Below are 21,299 nucleotides of genomic sequence, written 5' to 3' on the forward strand. Positions count from 1 at the left end.
TTTAAATGCACGTACTCTGGCATTGGATGCATCCATCGAGGACCTGATGGTACAAGCGTGAAAGATCAAGTATGACATTATTGGTCTGACCGAGACAAGAAGGCACTAATCACTTCACGCCATTTTCAACACTGGAGAAGAGCTGTTCTTTGGAAATGCGACAAAAGAGGGGTCGGAGGTGTCCTTGTCAACACGAACTTGGCCATGAGCATTGATTCATTCGAATGCCTAACAACCCGAATCGGACGATTACACTTGAATAGATGTGGCTCACTGCCAGCAGTTTCTATCTTGATTGTCTATGCACCAACATCCAATAATGATGAAGGAGAAATTGAGAAGTTCTACGTGGAGCTGGAGAAGTTCTATAAAGAAGACCACACCTTCTACAAGATCATTGTCAGTGATTTTTAATGCCAAGATAGGATCCAGAAGATCAGCCAAAGAACTCCACATCGGGACCCAAGTCTAGAATGGAACGAACAGTGTGAAAGACTGTCCGAGTTCATCATGTCGACCAAGACCATCCATGGTAACTCACAATTCCAGAAGGCCAAATCTAAACATTGGACATGGGAGTCTCCCGGTGGACGGTTCCACAATGAAATTGACCACATCATATTCAATTTACGGTTTTGCCTGACCGATGTCGCTGTTGTCCCAAAATTTCAAACGGGATCGGACCACTGTCTCCGTGCAAAATTCTACTTCACAGAGCAGGGAGAAAGGGCTGCAAAGTTAAAGAAGAGAACTCCCAGAATGACCACCAACTAGGAGCTCTTTGGCACTATTGCAGCAACATGGGAAGATGCCGTTGTTGAAAACACTGATGAGGAATATGATCGACTGGTTCATTACTCCCATGATTGTGCAAGGAATGCCAAGAGAGAGATAGACACAAAAACTGCCTGTCTTTGAAAACTCTTGAGCTTATTCGCCAATGTGGCTTGGCCCAAGCCTCAGGCAACTGCAAGTGAATGTCCAAGCTCGAAAAGCAGTGCAGAGAAGTGATAAAGGAAGACCTCAAAGAGAGAAGAGCAGCAGTGCTGGTAGATGTGGCAGAAGCCAAGAAAAGCATTTGCAATGCCCACAGTTTTTAAATAATGAATTAAAGTTTTATTTATATTTAATTTGCTATGTCTTTCAGGTGATTTTTTTCACAACCCGTGCCCCAAAACAGAACTGAAATAATTTATTTTGTATTGTTATGAATAATCCACTGAAAATGCTCCAAAAAACTTTCCTTAGAGGAAAGAGTGTGAAGATTGTTGTATTTCACCCAGGTACCATTAAGCCCTTCTATAAGAGATTACTAATATGTTGTTAAGGGTTTGTGTACATATACATATATGTGTGTATATATATATGTACATATATATGTACATATACACACATTTATATAATATATGTATATATATATATACATGGAGCTGGAGTAATAGCACAGTGGGTAGGGCGTTTGCCTTGCACAAAGCCGACCAGGCTGACCCAAGTTCGATTCCTCCCTCTCTGAGAGCCTGGCAAGCTACCAAGAGTATCTCGCCTGCACAGCAAAGCCTGGCAAGCTACCTGTGATGCCAAACACAGTAACAACAATTTTCACAATGGAGACGTTACTGGGCCTGCTTGAGCAAATTGATGAACACACAGTGTTACAGTGCTCTGTGTGTGTGTGTATAAAATTTTCCTCTAAGATTGGTTGGGTACCTTCTGCTACTCTTGGAGTATGAGTGATGTGAAGTATGAGATGTCCAAGGATAGTTTTACTCCTGGGTGAGGCTTGGCCTGAGCGTGTGGACAGTGGCCATGAGCATGGCAACAGTTGAATTCTGAAGGTTTTCGGCTCACCTGCCCTGCCTTCTGGGAGCCCTGAATAACAGAGTCTGGTGCGGGGTCTGGCAGCATGGCTATGGCAGTGCCATGTTATGCTCTTTTGAGAGAGAGGGACAATGAGTCTCTGGACCGTGGCTACTGATGAGATTATCTGGTGCCAGTCAGAGGTGGCTTGTGGGTGTGACTGCCGAGTTGCTGGAAACGTGGGGGGACATGGACGGAGGTTATCCATTCCTGGTTCCGTTGAACTGGGTTTTCTAATGCAGATACATTAGCACTATAATGTTTTCTAACATAAAAACAACATTCACTTTATAGGATAAAGCGTATTTTTATGACTTTACAAGGTCTACTTGAATTTTCTTTTTTTTATAATTCTCCTCTCTTACTAAACTGTATAGTTGTAAAAATTGATCTATCTTGTTAATTTTAGAATGTATTTGCATAGACTAATTTATATTATTAGTTTTAAAAATGAACATACCTATAAAAAGAGAATTACAGTTTTTGGAAAAATGTTTTATCAACTTACTGATTTATAATTAAGTTTTCAGAAGTTTAGCTTTATTCATCTATATGTATAAGTAAGAAAGAAAATGAAATTAAAGGGGCTGGAGCAGAGAACAGTGGATAGGATATTTGCCTTGCATGCAGTTGACCCTGGCTCGATCCTCGGCAATCCATATGGTTCTCAAGCACCACCAAGAGCAAACCCTAAATATGTCTGGGTGTGGCCCAAAAACATAAAAATATCAACTATGAATCTGATTGAAAGAATTACTGTGAGGATAAGGTATCATATGAAATTTAAAATTTCTAGATGACGTATTTATAATTTACTCACTCCAGATGCTGAGAGATTGCTTTTGTAAACAACAAACTTGTTTTTTGAGGGGCCACACCAGACAGTGCTCAGGCATCACTCCTGATGGTACTTGAGGGACGTTTTACAACATTGGGGACTGAGCCCACATCTGTGCAATGCAAGACCATCTTCATGCCCTTTCATGGGGGGGAACCCTAGTAGCTATGCTGCCAGGACTGCTGCGGCATCGACAGACAGTACTGGCCCCAGCATTTGAATCTGAGAACTGGGACCTGCCCTGTATGCATCTTAATTCATTGAAGCTCTCCACATACATTTCAATTTTCCTGCCTCTCCATTTGCATGCAAATTCTGGACATCTATTAAGACCAGACTCTACTGGAGCTTAAGCACCTGCTATCATAGGCTAAAATATACCTGTCACTGTCACTGTCACTGTCCTCCCGTTATTCATCAATTTGCTCGAGCAGGCACCAGTAATATCTCCATTGTGAAACTTTTTACTGTTTTTGGCATATCGAATACATCACGGGTATCTTGCCAGGCTGTGCCCTGTTGGCGGAATACTCTCGGTAGCTTGCCGGGCTCTCCAAGCGGGGCAGAGGAATCGAACCCAGATCAGCAGCGTGCAAGGAAAACGCCCTACCCGCTATGCTATCGCATTTGCCCTACTGCGGAGATTTTTCTGGATCTGGTGAGTAGCTGCTGTGGTAAACAGTATTTATAAAAAGTTCACAGTTTGGTAGTCTGAGCAATGAGTAGTACCAAGTGCTATTCATATTGCTTCCTGCCACCCAGATTACAACAGGAAAGGTACTAAAATAATGTGTAGCAGGATGGAAAGGTAGTACAGGGATTAAGGCCTGCATGTATCTTGCATGTGGGAGACCCTGTTTAGAGTCCCTGGTACCACATATGGTCCCCTAAACATAGAACCAGGAGTAAGCCCTGAGCACAGAGGTGTGACCCCCAAAACAACAACAACAAAAAGGGAATAATGTGTAGCAAAGATCTCTGTAAGCAGGGCTTTAGACCTTGTTTACTTTGACTTTAAATAACCTGGGGAAATGAGCACAGTGACCCCTGTAGGGCTCTAAATCTGCCTTAATTCAATTCCATGCCACTAAGATGACCGTGTTCGAGACTGTTTCAATCTTTGACTCTTGGCACTCCGAATGCATAATCTGCTCATCCTGGTTTCTTTATAATCTTGTCTGATTTACTCTTATGTGCTGCCAAATTTTGCATGTTTACCCAGGGTATAACTGTATTTAACAACTAGAACCCTGTGGACTCCAAGCAACCAACAGTGCTGGTCATGGACAAGCAGCAGGGTATAAAGGCAGAGTACACTGATGGAACATCAACCCTGTGAGTGCAGCACAATGGACTCTGGGGAACAAAACCCCCATTTCTCTTCTCTAACATTTTGGCGTTATACGCACAAATAGAAACTTATATAAATTTGTTAGACACAGTTTTGTACACATGTGCAGTTCTTTTTTTTAGTGTGTGTGTGTGTGTGTGTGTGTGTGTGTGTGTGTGAGAGTGTGTGTGCTGGAGAGAAAGCAGCAGATTGTAAGGTCCTGTGTAACCCCGAGGGAAATTCCAGCGCTAAACTCTGCTAATTAGTAACTCTTCCTTATCTGCCTCCCCCAGTAGAGCCCTGAGGTGTAAATCCTCCCTCCACTGTTGACTCTTCCTTATCTGCCTATCCACTAGTAACTCTTCCCTTACCCACCTCCACCGGAATGCAGGTGTCCTGAGCTGTAAATCACCGGGAGCTGGTTAGACATAGAAGATAACCAGATGTCTGAGTTATGAGATATCTGCTAGCCACAATGCCCATGTACGTAAATGTTGGTCTCTGAATCTATAGGCTAAGGAGTGATGTACTTTTAAATGGATTGGTTAAGAAAGTATATGTTGTTACGAATCAATTGGCCATGAAATGCGCGGGCTCTGCTGGAACAGCCAGTGAAGGCCTATATAAGATCTCCTTTGAAGAAGCTCGAGGTCTTGCCCAACCTGCCTGACCTGCGTGTCTGGTAGGTGGCTTGACCCGGGCTAGCCAGTCTTACAATAAACGTTGCTTGCTGTTTGCAGTCTCTGGAATCTCTTTGTCGTTAAAGGGAGATCACAATCCGTGTCCTAACACAGATAGGGCACTTGCCTTGTACGTGGCTAACCTAGTTCATATGGTCCCCCAAACATAAACAGGAATAACTTCTGAGTGCAAATCCATATCCAAAAACAAACAAAATGAAATTTTTATTCAAAACTCTTATATCAGGATTCAAGGTGCTTGGGCTCAAGCATAAGAGACTTGGACTTGTGGGAGCAACAGCTTCTGTGTCAGCCTGGACAAAAAAAATGAGCCCTGGCTTGCTTAGTTTCAATAGTGAACCGTGTGATTTTTTGGTTTGTTTTGTTTTTTTAAATAAATAGATCCCATTTAGCAGGCCTTTTTAAATGTAAAAAGCCTTTGTTAGATCTGGAAGTGTGTAAGAGCTAAACTTCAAGCCTTTCAATGTATTTAAAACGTATTTTTACAATGTGTTTTACAAAAAAGAGGCAAGATGGAAAATGCATGGAGGTTATCAATGAAAAAGAATGTTGTAATGGTATTTGTTGCTGTTTGGTGATGAGAGTTCATTACATTATAGACTTACTTTGTGTAAGTTAAAACTCTGGCTGCATCAGTGGCATTCATCCACATGACTGATACTGGTCTGCAGGTGTGGACAGGTTGAAAACCAGTGGTCTACTGCCTTGGTCATAACCGTCGGTCAGATGTGCATGATAGGGTTCATTCACAGATAAAAGGGCTGAAGAACAAACACTCTACAACTTCAATAGGGACTTTTTTCCCAAACCAAAAAAAAAAAACCTTTATTACTGGATATTTTTACCCTTTTCTCATATTGGTTACTTTACTTTTATCCTCCTTAAACTGGTTTGATGTTTCAAACTGATAATCTTCTGGTACCAATCAACCCAGAGGCCTGGATGAAATATAGCTGATACATCTTGAATATAATACTTTCTGTAAGTCAATGTGCTTTTTAACCTCTCAGATTTATGTGGTTTTTACAAACAATATGTTTATCTTGGAAAAGTAATGTTTGATATTAAAGGTCAGTCTAAAAATATTTTTTAAATACACATGACTTTTATAATTACCATATAAATTATCAAGAGTCATTATACATTGTCAGGAAGAGCTCTGAATTACTTTGAAATCTCCAGTGTTATAAAAATCAGAATCACACTTAAAAGGTTCCTTAGAAAGAGTCACATAAATATTCCCGTTGTCCACTGTCACTGTGTGAATCCTTTGCTTTACTCCTTTGGAGCACCACTTGGGTTTTGCTGATGGGTCTTTAGGGTTTATAGACTGATAAAGTCCTTCTCCTGTTTCCAAAGTGATTTTGTATTTATGCCAGGGGCAAACGATACATGACCGTCCATCAAAATCCTGGAAAAGAAAATAGTTTAAGAATCTGACATTTTTTGACATTCAGGATAAGAGAGAACAGAATCGCTTGCGGGAGGTGGGGGCGAGGGTGTGTGTGTGGGGGTGGGGGGGACAGTTTAAAGATCAGGCAGCTTCTTTGTTTCTTCCTGTTTGCAAATTACTTAGCCTTGGGTAGAAACTAATGTGAGCAGTCATCAGTCCTTTTGCAGGTGATTAAGAAAGCCAACATGTTAGCACTCTATTGAAGACACCTAGCTTGGGTAACCAGAAGCATGGGACTACAGCTGCATGGTTATCTCAGAGATGTTCAAGTGCTTCCCTTGATAGAAAGGAGGGAAGGTCTTCAGGTGTCCAAGGGAATGTCTTCTAGTAAGTAAGTATTAGTAAGACATTCATGGGAGGTTATGAAAGATGCGAGTAAATGTGTTAAGACCAACAGATAATCCAAAGTAGTCCGTTCCCCTCTCTTGGCTTTCTTTTTTTTTTTAATTTTATTATTTTATTATTTTTTATTATTAGTGAAACACCATGAGGTACAGTTGTAGATTTACAAATTTACAAAATTTTGTGCTTGGATTTCGGTTATACCATGATCAAATACCCATCCCTCCACCAGTGCCCATTTTCCACCACCAGGATAATATCCCTCCCCCCATCCCCCCCATCCCCCCCATCCCCCCCTGCCACTGTGGCAGGGCATTCCCTTTTGTTCTCTCTCTCCTTTTGGGTGTTGTGATCAGCAAAAGAGGCATTGAGTGGCAAACACGTTCAGTCCAGTCTACTTTCAACCTGCATCTCCCCTCCTGGGAGGATCCTCCAAACACCCTCCATTTGGTGCTCCCTTCTCTATCTGAACTGTCCTTTCCCCTAGAATACCCGGCTGGCCTCTAAGCTATGGAGTAATCCTCCTGGTGTTGATCTCAGCTATTCTTGGGTATTAATCTCATATTTTGTTACTTTATATCCCCCAGATGAATGCAATCTTTCTATGTCTATCCCTCTCTTTCTGACTCATTTCGCTTAGCATGATACTTTCCATATTGTACCACTTGTATGCAAAGTTCATGACTTCATCTTTTCTAAGAGCTACATAGTACTCCATTGTGTAGATGTACCAAAGTTTCTTTAACCAGTCATCTGTTCTTGGGCACTCAGGTCTCTTCCAGTTTTAATTGCAGAATTTCTGTCTTTAAAGAGGAAGAGGCTTTGTTTAAATGCAGATCTTGTTTAAATTCAGTGGGCTTAGGGTGAGGCCCAGGATTTTACATCTCTAAGCAGTTCCCTGTGACAGTGTTGCAGGACAATGACTCGCTCTGGGCAGCAAGGTCTTACTGAGGGAGCATGGTCTGAATCTGAGGGTCAGTCTCCCATGAGTATGATTATGTACCAGGTGATGATTACAATTTTTTTTGAGTCACACCTGGCGATGCACAGGGGTTACTCCTGGCTTATGTACCCAGGAATTACTCCTGGAGGTGCTCGGGGGACCATATGGGATGCGGGGAATCGAACCCGGGTCAGCTGCTTGCAAGGCAAACACGCTACCCTCTGTGCTACCGCTCCAACCCCTGATGATTACATTTTTCTCTCTAAAAACAGCATGAAGGAATTCTGATCTTGTGATCCCACACAACTTCTATAGAGACCTTTAAATTCATAATTCATATTAACAGTCATGACTTAAACATATGTATATTCCTTGACAAATGGAAAGGGTGGAACAAGGCAGACACCACATTTAGACAAAGTGAAACCCAGAATTCAAGCTTGCATTGTCAACCAGATGGAGGGAAAGACTAATCAGTTTCAAAAATCAGAAAACAAATTAGACTGGTAAGTTTTGGAATATAAGAAAGCAAGTTAATCTTGTTGCTTTCTAGTTAAGCCTTCATTGTGTTCTTTCTTTCACAAAAAATATATATATTTAGGGGCTGGAGCGATAGCACAGCAGGTAGGGCGTTTGCCTTGCACGCGGCCGACCCGGGTTCGATTCCCAGCATCCCATATGGTCCCCTGAGCACTACCAGGATTAATTCCTGAGTGCATGAGCCAGGAGTAACCCCTGTGCAAAGCCGGGTGTGACCCAAAAAGCAAATAAATAAATAAATAATTAAATTAAAAGAAAATTAATTTAAAATATATATTTATTTATAACTACTATAAAAGTAATGTGATAGGGGCCAGAGCAATATTACAGCGGGTAGGGCATTTGCCTTGCACGTGACTGACCCAGGTTTGATGCCGGGCATCCCATATGGTCCCCCAAGCACCGCCAGGAATAATTCCTGAGTGCAGAGCCAGGAGTAACCCCTGAGCATCGCCAGGTGTGACCCATAAAGCAAAAATAAATAAATAAAAGTAATGTGGTAAAAATTCATACCATGCATAAGTGCAAAAAAGTAAAAACCGATGTCTTACTGAAAATAGAATTTTATCAGATCTAATATTACATGAACACTCAAAAATATATTGTATATATTTCTCCATACAAAAATATAGATCTGCTACATTAGTTTAGAGGCTATATAGTATTCCTTAGAGTGGCTGTTTATAATTTAAACTATTTCTTATTGTTAAAACATTTTAGTTATATATGTGAAAGATATCATCGAATAAAGTCAAATAATTAATTTAAAAACACACTTAGGTTGTCTACAATTTTGGGGCTGATTTTTTTGTTTCCTATTTTTGGGCCACACCTGGTAGTGCTCAGGGATCTCTCCTGGCAGGATTTGGGGTAACATATGGGGAATATGCATTTCTCCTGTTTGAGAATGGTTTTTCTTTTTTCTTTTTTTTTTCTTCCATTTTGTTTTTGGGCCATACCTGGTGCCAGTGATCCTGGTTCTGCACTCAGGAATTACTCCTGGCAGTCCACAAGGGACCATATGGGATCACATGGGGTGCTGGAGACCGAACTTGGGTGGGCCGCAGGCACGGTAAGCACCCCGCTCACTGTACTATCTCTCCAGCCCTATCAAAACGGTTTCTTTCTATAAAAATATTGGGAATTCTACAACTTTAGCAATTCGGCTCAAAGTATTATAATATGGTTCAGAACCAAACATGATTTTTGAATACAAAATAAGATATTCACAGAAACAAGTACATTTGTTGAGAATAGATTTGATTTTACATACCTCTATCTCTCCCAAGTGCAAAGGTCCTCCTGAGTCTGAAAGGAAATTGAATATTACATTTAGTCACTGAAAAACTCAGGTTTGTGATTAGTGAACAAATACATGTGGTTTAGAAGAGTGAACAAATATTCAGGGTTTATCTGATATCTTCATTTCAAAAAAGATAAAAGAAAAGCTTACGGTAGCAGCGAATATCCATAGCATGGTATTCTCCTTTGTGGTAGAAAATAACCACTTCTCTATCATGAACAACAGCTGTCATTCTCTCAGATTTCTTAATGACATCTTCTCTGCCAACGTAGACCGAAGAATATTCTTTCATTTCGGGACCTTGTACAGAGTCATCAACATCCATGCTAGTTGAACAACAACAAGAAGAAGAAAAAAGAAAGCAAAGTGCAAATGATTTTCACTAGTTTGGGTTTAGAGAATCATAAGTCTGGATCTAAGTCTGATGAAAGCATCTTTTTATAACACTATAAAATACTGGGTTATACATAAATACTGTATTATAATTCGCCCTGATTTTGAGTTAGCCTGCCAAAATTAGGAAAGATTCCTCACACTCAGACAAGATTCACAATAAATTCTCTCCAAGGCACAAGATAAAAATCAGTTTGTTTAAAACACAGAGATTAAAAGTTTCACTGTCCTCATAGTGAATTTTATTCCCTTTAAAATTCAGTGCTAAAAAGCTAATGAACTTTCTTATATAATCTGCAGATATGTTGGAAATTTCTGTCTCTTCTGATACTTGCTCTGCGAATTTTTGGTATACAAAATTTCTGATTTCTGCTCTTCTAGATTGTGGAGAAACCGCAAAATAAGGAAGAGCTAACATTATCCATGTAAATGTTGCAGAGGATTGAACTAGACATAGTCATCTTGAATAAACTGTCTATGGATCATGCTCTGGAATTCTTTAGAGTTGCTTTGTCATAAAGTGTTGGCTCTGTAACTTTTTTTTCATCTGTGAACATCTATGTTGATTTATAATAAACTAAACTTTTTCTTTAAAAAAAATAAATAAATAAAAAATAAGGTAAGGTAAGGTAAAGGCCCTCCCGTTGATCGTCGATTTGCTCGAGCGGGCCCAGTAACGTCTCCATTGGAGACTTTGCTGTTACTGTGTCTGGCATATCGAATACTCTCGGTAGCTTGCCGGGCTCTCCGAGAGGGGCGGAGGAATCGAAAAATAAAATTCAGTGCTAAATAATATCCAGACACTATCCATGTTATTTTTAGACTACTGCTTGGCTTTTCCTGGAGAAGGTAACTAACTTCGAGATCAACCAGTTAGCTACTCTAGCAGGAAGCAAGGGGTGAGTAGATATCTATCATTTTCTCAGATAGAAATTGTCATAGGGCATTTGCCTAGACATGGCTGACCTGGGTTCAATACCTAGTACCCATAGAGTCCCCTGAGCCTGCCAGGAGTGATACCAGAGTGCAGAGCCATGAGTAAATCCTGAGTACTCCATGGTGTGGTTCCAAAACAAAAAACAAAAATTGCTTTTTCTTGTGATGGAGAGACAGTACAGTAGGTAATATACACGCACCTGATCCAGGTTCAATCCCTGGCATTGCATATGGTCCCCCAAGCACTACCAGGAGTGGTTCCTGAGTGAAGAGCCAGGCATAACCCCTGAATATTGCTGAGTACGACCCAAAAATGAAAGAAAGAGAGAGGGAAAGGAAAAAAAGAAAGATGGAAGAGGCAGAGAAAGAAAGAAACGGTCATTTATCTTCAACTGATTCACAGAAGTATATTAACTGTACTTCTAGTTGTTGGTTATTACTTTGTTGAGTGTACTTGTTGAGGTGCTGGGGTTGCATACTTGGTTGTGGTGTCAACCAGGAGTGAAACCTGGCAAACTGGGGTTTGTGAGAACGCACAGGAGCGAGGCAGGTACCACTGTCCCTGGGCCTTTTACCACATCCAGAGGCAAATCATAGTAGAGAATCTGCAGGTAATCTTTTTATTTTATTGTTTTTTGCTTTTTTGGGTCACACACGGTGATACACAGGGGTTACTCCTGGCTCTGCACTCAGGAATTACCCTGGGCGGTGCTCAGGGGCGCCATATGGGATGCTGGGAATCGAACCTGGGTCAGCCCCGTGCAAGGCAAACACCCTACCCGCTGTATTATCGCTCCAGCCCCTCTGCAGGTAATCTGAATACAGCTTTCTACAGGGCATACTCAGCCTACTTAAGATTTTATACACTTAATCATGGTATGTGAGTCCCATATGAAAAGTAAGCATTTATAGATGAGTGTCAGGGGTTTTTTGGCCCCATGTGAGTATACTGAGGAAATGGGAAGAGTTAAGGTTTTATTTGCCCCTATTTAAATGCCTGACTGAAATGATATATAATGTTCTGCCAAAATGTCTGCATTGTTTCTTTGGTCCTAATCACAAATCCATCATTATTCTTATTTCTTTTTGTTATTGCAAATTTTGGGGAAACATTTCTGACTTTCTTCCCTTCCTCAACTTCGGAACTATGGTTATTTTGACTGTAATTTTCAAAACTTATAAAGATAGAGACGATGCATCATCATCTAAGACTGGTAAGAGCATATTTTGAACCTTTGCAATCAACGAAATAAAAATTGACAAGAAACCAGAACCACTCAAGGACTTGGCTCTTTCTTTTCTTTCTGAAGCCCATGCTAGACTATCCCTGCATCTCCTCTGCCCCCTGCTGGAGAACAGAAGTGTGACTCTGTGGACAACTCTGCCCAGCTCAACTGCGGACCCAGGCAGGCTCAGCAGGGTACAGGCAGCTAGGAGAGAAGCTGCCTGAGACACACAGGAGATCCTCGTACCTGGGCACTCCCTTGGAGTGGGGCTGCTTCAGTGCCTTTCCATGGGAGAGAAACTAAAAGTGAAGGGTAACATCTAATCACAAGCTACTGATATTTGGAAGGACAGATGGCTAGGTTTTGATGTGGTCTATTTAAGAAGGAATATATGGAGAAGAAGGCTGGAGCGATAGAACAGCGGGTAGGGCGTCCGCCTTGCACACAGCAGACCCGAGTTCGATTCCTCCGTCCCTCTCGGAGAGCCCCAAGAGTACTGGCCCGCACGTCAGAGCCTGCCAAGCTCCCTGCGGCGTATTCTATATGCCAAAAACAGTAACAACTAGTCTCACAATGGAGACGTTACTGGTGCCCGCTAATTGATCAACAACGGGAGGACAATGCTACAGTGCTATATGGAGAAGTGAGCAGGGACAATTCTTGAAAAAGTGACTATCAAGAAAAAAAAAGTAATTACTGACAATCTTTAGCCCAGAAGTATTATAAATAAGAAAACTTTCAGCAATAGGTCTTCAGATTCTCCTAACAGTTCTCACTTCTCACTGGAGGTAGCCATTCATTTCAGACATACTTTCTAAATATCCTCAATGGGAGTGGCACTTCAGGAAGTAAAGTAGATATGGCCTCTGGTCACCTACAGGTGATATTATGATCAGTTACATAAATAAGGTAAAAAAAAATATACAAGTGAATAAGATACAAATTAGGATAAGAGCCATGAAGAAGACAAACCAGATAATTAGCATGAAATGGGAAGGTCATTTTGCAAAGAACGAGCTGTGAAAATGACTCTGAGATGACTGTTGAGCAAAAGCCTGAAAAATGCAAAAAAAAATTAAAAAAAAACTAGTCACAGTAACAGCTGGGGGAAGATAACTCCAGGCTGAGGGAACAGCAAACACAAAGCCTGAAGGAAAGAAGACTTGGCTTACCTGAAGAACAGAATGGAGACTAGAGTTTCGTAAGCAAGATTGGTAAGATGCACATGAGCCAAGTAGCAGGAAATGGGACATCATGGAATTCTGAAGGAACGCCCTGCCTGTGTGAAGCCTGGATTGAGGCAAAATAAGAGTGGAAGCAAATCATGGGAGCTGAAGTGATTGTATAGTAGGTGGGGCATTTGGCTTGCATATGGCCGACCTGGTTTTGATCCTGGCACCCCATATGGTCCCCTGAGCACCTCCAAAAGTGATCCCTGAGCACAGTGCCAGGATTAAGTCCTCAGCTCTGACAGGTGTGGCCCCTACCCCCTCACCACCACCAATCCCAACTTGCAAAAAACAGTGGGAACAAACCAGAAGGTTACTGCTATTGTTTGTGGCTGAGAAGATGATGTTGAAAAGAGATGACTCTGGAGGTGGGAATGTAATTCCAACACTGACAGAATTCTGGCAGTAACTACAATTATATTTTACTAGCTTCATGTCAGGCAGTTCTGAGATAGAACATTTAATTCAGTTAAACTTCCAACCATGTAACTATAAAGAAGGTATTTAAATTTTATTGTGAGGACGCAGAAAGAGGCACAGAGAAGCTGGGCTGAATGAATGAAGCAAAGAAACTACAGAAAAAGAAACTGGGTAATTCCTAGGTTTTAAGTTTTGTAGCTAGATTATGAGTTATGAATCATGAGTTAGGATCCTGATGGATAAAGACAGGGAAAAAAAAGACCTGGAAAATCTAGAACTAACTACTGTCACTGTCCTCCCATTGTTCATCAATTTGCTCGAGCGAGCCCAGTAACATCTCCATTGTGATACTTGTTACTGTGTTTGGCATATTGAATACATCACGGGTAGCTTGCCAGGCTTTGCCGTGCGGGCGAGATACTCTCGGTAGCTTGCTGGGCTCTCCGAGAGGGGTGGAAGAATCGAACCTGGGTCAGCCGGGTTGGCCGCGTGCAAGGCAAACACCCTACCCGCTGTGCTATCGCTCCATTTTGCACATATTGATTCTGAGGTATCAGGCATTAAATGGGAACATCAAGTCAAGAGCAGATTTGAGAATCATCAGAGAGATAAATTTGGGAGTTTCTAAGCTATCAAATTCAATGGAATGATTTGGAGAGAGAGTACCGATAGGGAAGAGGATCTAATACGATTCCTGAAATAGACCGGGGTTTTCAAGTCAGGTAGAAAAGTGGCTCAAAAAAGGGACTGCCATCTGGGGGACATAAAGTAACAAAATAGGAGATTAATACCCAAGAATAGCCGAGATCAGTACCAGGAGGATTACTCCATGGCTTAGAGGCCAGCTGGGCATTCCAGGGGAAAGGGCAACTCAGATAGAGAAGGGAGCACCAAATAAATGTTGAAAGTAGACTATGGACTGAACATGATTGCCACTCAATGCCTCTTTTGCAGACCACAACACCCCAAAGGAGAGAGAGAACAAAAGGGAATGCCCTACCACAGAGGCAGGGTGGGATGGGGAGGATAGGTATGGGAGGGATACTGGGATCCATGGTGGTGGAAAATGGGCACTGGTGGAGGGATGGGTATTTGACCATTGTATAATCAAAACCCAAGCACAAAAAATTTGTAAATCTACAACTGTACCTCATGGTCTTTCACTAATAAAATTTTTTTAAAAAATTAAATTAAAAAAATCTTAAAAATTTTTTTTAAAAAAAGGGAATGCGCCTGCCACAGAGGCGGGGCAGGAGGTGGGGGTGGGGGGTGGGATTGGGTGCAGGGAGGGATAGTGGGAACACTGGTTGGGGAGAATGGGCACTGGTAGAGGGATGGGTACTCGATCATTGTATGACTGAAACTTAAGCACTTAAGTTTGTAAATCTGTAACTGTACCTTACGGTGAGACACTAAAAAACAATAAATAAATATAGAAGACTGCAAAAATAAAATGAAATAACCCCCCCCCCAAAAAAAAAGAAAGGAAAAGAGGCTCAAAAGAAGCAAGACTGGGCTGGTTGAGTTCAACCTATTGCTAATCATGTGACATCCCTTCACTTGCTCCTACTCCCCATTCCCCTTGACCTGCAAATAAGTTCTAACTCCACAGAAAAGACAAGCAAGGAGATAAAGCCTCCTCTGACATTGAATACCTTCACGTACTCAACAATAAATGATACATAACCAAACCAAGAGCTTTCTAGAAAACTGTCCCAAAACGGGTCATTGCATACAGATCTTGGCCTCCCCAGCTTAGCCCAGTTCTTTCTGTCATCTTACTTTCCCAGAAATTAAATATTTCTTATGGTTTTCCATCCAGAATATGATTATGACTAGTCTTCTTCCCCTATATATCTATATATACAATCCATATATATATATATATTAGAGTATTTTTTTTCTTTTTTGGGTCATACCTGGCCATGCACAGGGGTTACTCCTGGTTCTGCACTCAGGAATTACTCCTGGCAGTGCTCAGGGGACCAGATGGGATGCTGGGAATCGAACCCGGGTCGGCCACGTGCAAGGCAAACGTCCTACCCGCTGTGCTATCGCTGGAGCCCCTCCACGATATTTCTAAAGTGAGTCCAAATATCCTTTTGGCCAAATATATAAAAAAAGAAATGGGAAAAATCAAGACTAAGGAGTTTCTCAATATTGTTCATAGGGAAACCTTAAGGGTCAACGGTATATAAGTCTGATCCAAATCTTTGAATGCTTTTGTTTGGGAATCACACCCAGCTATGCTCTGGACTTTCTCCTGGCTGAGCTCAGGGACCACCCCTGGCTGTGCTCTGAAGATTGGGGACTGAACCTGGGTGGGCTCTGTGCAAGGCAAATGCTCTACTGGCTATACTACCTCTCCTGACCCAGGAGAGATAGTATAATTATTATTACTGAATCTAAATAATAATTCAAATACACTCTTGGGTAACATTTAGGAAACAATCTTTGACATTTAAACATACAAACAACTTAAATATTTATATATATATGTACATATATATATATGTATTTCCTAGGGGTTACAATTCTAGAGGCTTTGATTAGTTAGGTTTATTTCAACATTTTTATTTTCAGTTCTATTTAAACAATCTCATCATTTTATGGTATTATTAAAACTACAGAAAGGTCCGGGCAACATAAGAAGGGTCCAACCCTGCCTTATAGCTATGGGTAAGGAATTGCATATGGAAAAGGAAAAGGAGTATAATTAAAGCGTCACCCACACTAACTGTAGGGACCCGGGTTGCTAGGGAACACCAAGAAGTCAGCCTTGGGACAAGAACATTGTCTACAAGGTAAGACACTTAATTAACTTACAAATCACATGTCAACTTCAAAATATTCTAATTTTAAGAAGATGAGCTATCCAATCCACATTCTCTTCATAAGCTGTAACACTGATGCATTTCATATAAAATTACATAGAATGATAATGTATCTTGCCTTGACAATAGCACGGCGGTAGGGCATTTGCCTTGCGTGCAGCCAGCCTGGCTGAGCCAGGTTCAATTCCTCCGCCCCTCTCGGACAGCCTGGCAAGCTACCGAGAGTATTCAATATGCCAAACACAGTAACAAGAAGTCTCATAATGGAGACGTTACTGGGCCTGCTCGAGCAAATCGATGAACAACAGGAGGACGGACGGAAGGACGGCCTTGACAATAGGCACTTATTTTAACTCACCACACACAGGTTGCCGATTTACATGCAAATATATATTAAACCTGTAAAAGGGGAACTTGGGCTTTGTTCCTAGCCCAGAAAGGTTACAAGTTATAGATGGATACCATCTCTACCAGGGGAACATTTATTAATAGAGCAGGACCAAGAACTTCTGGGACTTCTACAGGGAATTTTGCTAATAACTTCTCTAAATACTTATTTAACCCTGTGCACCAGATTGGTGTTCTGAATACCCTAAAGGAAAAAAGCAAGGCTCAGTTAAAAAATGTTTATAACGAAGAGAAAAGAATATTTCAAAGTAAAAGCTGAGTACGTTAAGAGTAAGCTGAGAAAAGAGCAAGTCAGAGGCCACTACTGTGAGAGGGTGGTGTGAAGCCAAACGGTGGCGGTCAGGCATCTCGTGAGTCTGGGCTCCCAACCCCACATGCTGGGAGAGGCCTGTTCTGCAGGTGCATGTGCGCTGATGGGCTGAGCACTTGAATTCGGCAGGAGCTGATAAGAAATGAGCAGGAAAGCTGGGGGCATGAGATAGAGGTTTCAGAGAACTATGGTTACAGACTCTGCTTAGAAAACTATTTTTTTTTAATTTTATTGAATCACCGTGAGAGAGTTACAAGCTTTCATGTTTGAGTTACAATCACACAATGATCAAACACCCATCCCTCCACCAGTGCACATTTCCCACCATCAATATCCCCGGTATACCCCCCCTTTCCCACGCTCCTCCTGCCTCCATGGCAGACAATATTCTCCATACTCTCTCTCTACTTTTGGGCATTATGGTTTGCAATACAGACACTGAAAGGTTATCATGTTTGGTCCTTTATCTCCTTTCTGCACACATCTCCCATCCCGACCGGTTCCTCTAAGCCATTATTTTAGAAAACTATTAACTCGTACTTCATAACTGTTCCCACTTTATCCTAAGTGGTATAATTTCTATCCGGTGAGTATTGCTAATATCCATATTATTCTTTTTAAAAATTTTTTTAAAAATTTTTTATTGAGTCACTGTGAGATACAGAGTTACAAAGCCGATCACGGTCGGGTTTCAGTCATACAGTGTTCCAACACCCATTCTTCCAACACAGGACATTTCCCAGCACCAATGGCCCTGATTTCCCTCCCCTGTCTCTTTCTGTCTCCGTCTCCATCTCTCTCTCCCCATTTTGGGGCATTATTACGCCCATATTATTCTTAAAGATTGTGAATATCACTGTCCACTCTCTCTACGGAGTTGATGCGTTCACCTTAATTACTGTTCCTCAGTCATGTGCTCCCACCCATTTCCTCTATTTTAAGTCTGTTTTTATGAGAGTAGAATCTTAAACATACAAAGAATATTAAAGAAAAATAACTTCCATACTCAGTTTGGAGATTAGATGAAGAAAACTTACTTGTGAAAAGTTTAGTTGGTTTTGTGCTGCTGTTCTTTTCAAGAAATAACTTTTGGTCGGTGCCTAAAATAATTTAGCAACTGAAATTTCTAGGTACGAATACAATTTCTAGGTGCAGATACAAATTAGTCCTTAGTCCTAGATACAAATTAGAACCTTAGTCTCTCTCCTCAGTATCCACTTCTATCCATTGCATCATAAGGAATACATTCAAGCCAAATTTTTAAATATATATATACATATATATACACCTTATTTAAGCATTCATAAAACTGGAGTTGAAGAAGTGAAATGAGAGGGACTTACTTGCTGTCCTCTTGAGCGCTGACCATGGCAGGCACTTTCATTCACTGTCTGGGCACTCAGCCTAGAAATGATCAGAATTTATAGTTCCAGGGTAAGACTCTTTCAGAGTCAATGAAAAGAACTTCCCTCTTTTTTAAACAGCAAAAATCTATTAGCTATTCTTCAGTAGTACCTACAGCTTGGATTCTTACATATTCATCTCATCCGGTCTCCACAAAAACCCTTGAGTAGATTATCATACTTTTATTTCAGATGAGACTATTTGTGGGTAAAGGATCTTTCTCAAGAGTTTCTCCAAACTCACGAAGAATCAATCTCAGACCTCATGAGACTAAATTTAAAGAGCACTGATGTACAGATCCGAATATTTCACATAAGAAGCATCATACTTATAAAACTATATGGACTGTTAGTAAATTACCTTGAAGATAGAGAAAGAGGGTTTTCCTTTTTCCAGCAAAAAGAAAGAAATACGAGTATCCAGCACCTAGTAACATACATAAGACCTCTCCCCTGGATATATACATATATTACCATGGTTCTGATTACGTTTTTTATTTTGCTGTTCCCAAGGGAGCTCCAGCTGGGAGGCGGAGAGGGGATGGGGGGGGACCTGAACCTTGTTCAGGCAAGGCACGTTTCCTGCCACTAGGGCCACATCCCAGGCCCTGATTTAATTAAGCCCAGGGGTGCAAAGCAGCAAGGCGGTGGGGCTGCCCCCGTCCTACCCCCTGGGACCCTAACAAGCCGCGTGGACGCTAGCAAGTTGCACACACATCGCCTGGAGCCTGACCCGGTGACCTGCCCCTGCACGATCAGCGCCCCCCGGGAACACTCGGAGGGGCTGCCCCCTCTCGGGTTCCTGGCTCCGGGGCGCGGGCCGCCGGCCGAGGCAGGCATCTCTAGCTCTGGAACCAAGGCGGCGGCGGGCAGCTGGGGCACCCTGGACGGCAAACGGCTGTTTGGGGTGGCCTCGGGGTCAGCGCGCTGCAGACGCTGGGGTGGACTCGGGGAAGCAGTGCTCGGCAGACAGGGGGGTGGGCTCGGGGAATCAGTGCTCGGCAGGCGGTGGGGAGGCCTCAGGTCCGCGCTTGGCAGACGCTGGGGTGGACTCGGGTTGTGCTCTCGGCAGGCAGCGGGGTGGACTCGGGGCTGGGCTCGGCAGAGGGCTGGGCGGGGTAGGTTCGGGTCAGCAACGGGCAGAGGCAGAGCTGGAGGGGACTCGGGTCTGCGCTCGGCAGAGGGTGCGGGGGACGCGGGTCTGAGATCGGCAGACGGTGGGGTGGACGCCACGGGCGCAGCACTCACCGTCCTCCGAGCCGCGCGCCGCCGCCGCCAGCCAGAGCCGCCGCCTCGCCGGAGCCACCGGGAACTGGGGACCCGGCCGAGAGGCCCACGTGACCCGGCCCCGCCCCCGACAGGCCCCGCCCTGCCCCACCAGGCCCCACCCACCGACCGGCCCGCTCCGCCCCCTTGCCCCGCCCCGCCCCCCGACAGGCCCCGCTCCGCCCCGACCGGCCCCGCCCCGCCCCGACCGGCCCCGCCCACCGACCGGCCCGCTCCGACCCCTTGCCCCGCCCCGCCCCCGACAGGCCCCGCTCCGCCCCGACCGGCCCCGCCCCGCCCCGACCGGCCCCGCCCACCGACCGGCCCGCTCCGCCCCCTTGCCCCGCCCCGCCCCCGACAGGCCCCGCCCCGCCCCGACCGGCCCCGCCCACCGACCGGCCCGCTCCACCCCCTTGCCCCACCCCGCCCCCGACAGGCCCCGCTCCGCCCCGACCGGCCCCGCCCCGCCCCGACCGGCCCCGCCCCGCTCCGACAGGCCCCGCCCACCGACCGGCCCGCCCCGTCCCCTTGCCCCGCCCCGCCCCGACAGGCCCCGCCTCTCCCCCGACAGGCCCCGCCCCGACAGGCCCCGTCCACCGACAGGCCCGCCCCGCCCCCTTGCCCCGCCCCGCCCCCGACAGGCCCCGCCCCGCCCCCGACAGACCCCGCCCCGACAGGCCCCGCCCACCGACCGGCCCGCTCCGCCCCCTACCCGCCTGCACCAGCTCGCCGGCTCCCCGTGGTCCTGGAGCTAAGTCGCTGATGTCGGTGTATTTGTCAATAGTAGTTGATAGCGCTACACACGTATCCAAATTCTACGGCCACCCAGGGTCTCCACTTCCAGAAACTTATGGGTAAAGGATCAATCTCAGACCTCATGAGACTAAATTTAAAGAGCACTGATGTATAGATCCTAATATTTCACATAAGAAGCATCATACTTATAAAACTATATGGACTGTTAGTAAATTACCTTGAAGATATAGAAAGAGGGTTTTCCTTTTTCCAGCAAAAAAAAAAACACTATTTCCTTAGAGAAATAGTTCTCTAAGAGTTCGCCTGGAAGCCAGCTTCAAGAAATGTGGCAAATGTTAAAGCAAACCTGGGTGCTCAGGTTCTTGTCCTCAAGGGGGATTGGAGACCCAGAACATTGATTTTTTATTGAAGGGAAGGGAACAGGGAAGCTCCCAGGTTATGGATTCTTGAGAAAGGCAGAAACCTTTTCCCCTTTCATAACTTTTTTTGTTTTGTTTTGTTTTGCCTTTTGGGTCACACCAGGCCATGCACAGGGGTTAATCCTGGTTCATGCACTCAGGAATTACTCCTGGCGGTGCTGGGGAGACCATATGGGATGCTGGGAATCGAACCCGGGTTCGCCGCGTGCAAGGCAAATGCCCTACCTGCTGTGCTATTGCTTCAGCTACTTCTTTAAAAACTTTTTTTTTTTTGCTTGATTTTGTTTTGGCATCACACCTGGCTGTGCTCAGGGCTTCCTCCTGACTTTGTACTCAGGGATCACTCCTGGTGGCATTCCATAAACTGTCAACCCTGTGCAGAGCAAGTGTCC

The 21,299-nt window shown here is 43.8% G+C and overlaps 1 protein-coding gene across 1 annotated transcript; it reads right to left on the reverse strand.

The window, feature by feature from the left end:
* Positions 1–5,507: 5,507 nt before the first annotated feature.
* RFESD (Rieske Fe-S domain containing) lies at positions 5,508–18,469 on the reverse strand. Its single transcript, XM_056112556.1, has 4 exons — positions 18,407–18,469; positions 9,458–9,633; positions 9,278–9,312; positions 5,508–6,137 (listed from the first exon to the last, which is right to left on the reverse strand). Exons 1-4 carry the CDS (start codon positions 18,445–18,447, stop codon positions 5,874–5,876), a joined length of 516 nt encoding a protein of 171 aa, XP_055968531.1. The 5' UTR covers positions 18,448–18,469; the 3' UTR covers positions 5,508–5,873.
* Positions 18,470–21,299: the final 2,830 nt, after the last annotated feature.

The sequence above is a fragment of the Sorex fumeus genome, unplaced genomic scaffold (genome assembly GCF_029834395.1).
Source record: "Sorex fumeus unplaced genomic scaffold, SorFum_2.1 ptg000018l, whole genome shotgun sequence".
In the NCBI taxonomy this organism is placed as follows: Eukaryota; Metazoa; Chordata; class Mammalia; order Eulipotyphla; family Soricidae; genus Sorex; species Sorex fumeus.

Bases quoted from the DNA above. Each gene is read 5' to 3' on its own strand.
- RFESD (XM_056112556.1), bottom strand. From the start codon at position 18,447: ATGAAAGTGCCTGCCATGGTCAGCGCTCAAGAGGACAGCAA. The intron at 9,634-18,406 runs GTAAGTCCCTCT...TTGTTCAACTAG, and splicing joins AGCGCTCAAGAGGACAGCAA to CATGGATGTTGATGACTCTG. The intron at 9,313-9,457 runs GTAAGCTTTTCT...ATTTCCTTTCAG, and splicing joins TATGGATATTCGCTGCTACC to ACTCAGGAGGACCTTTGCAC.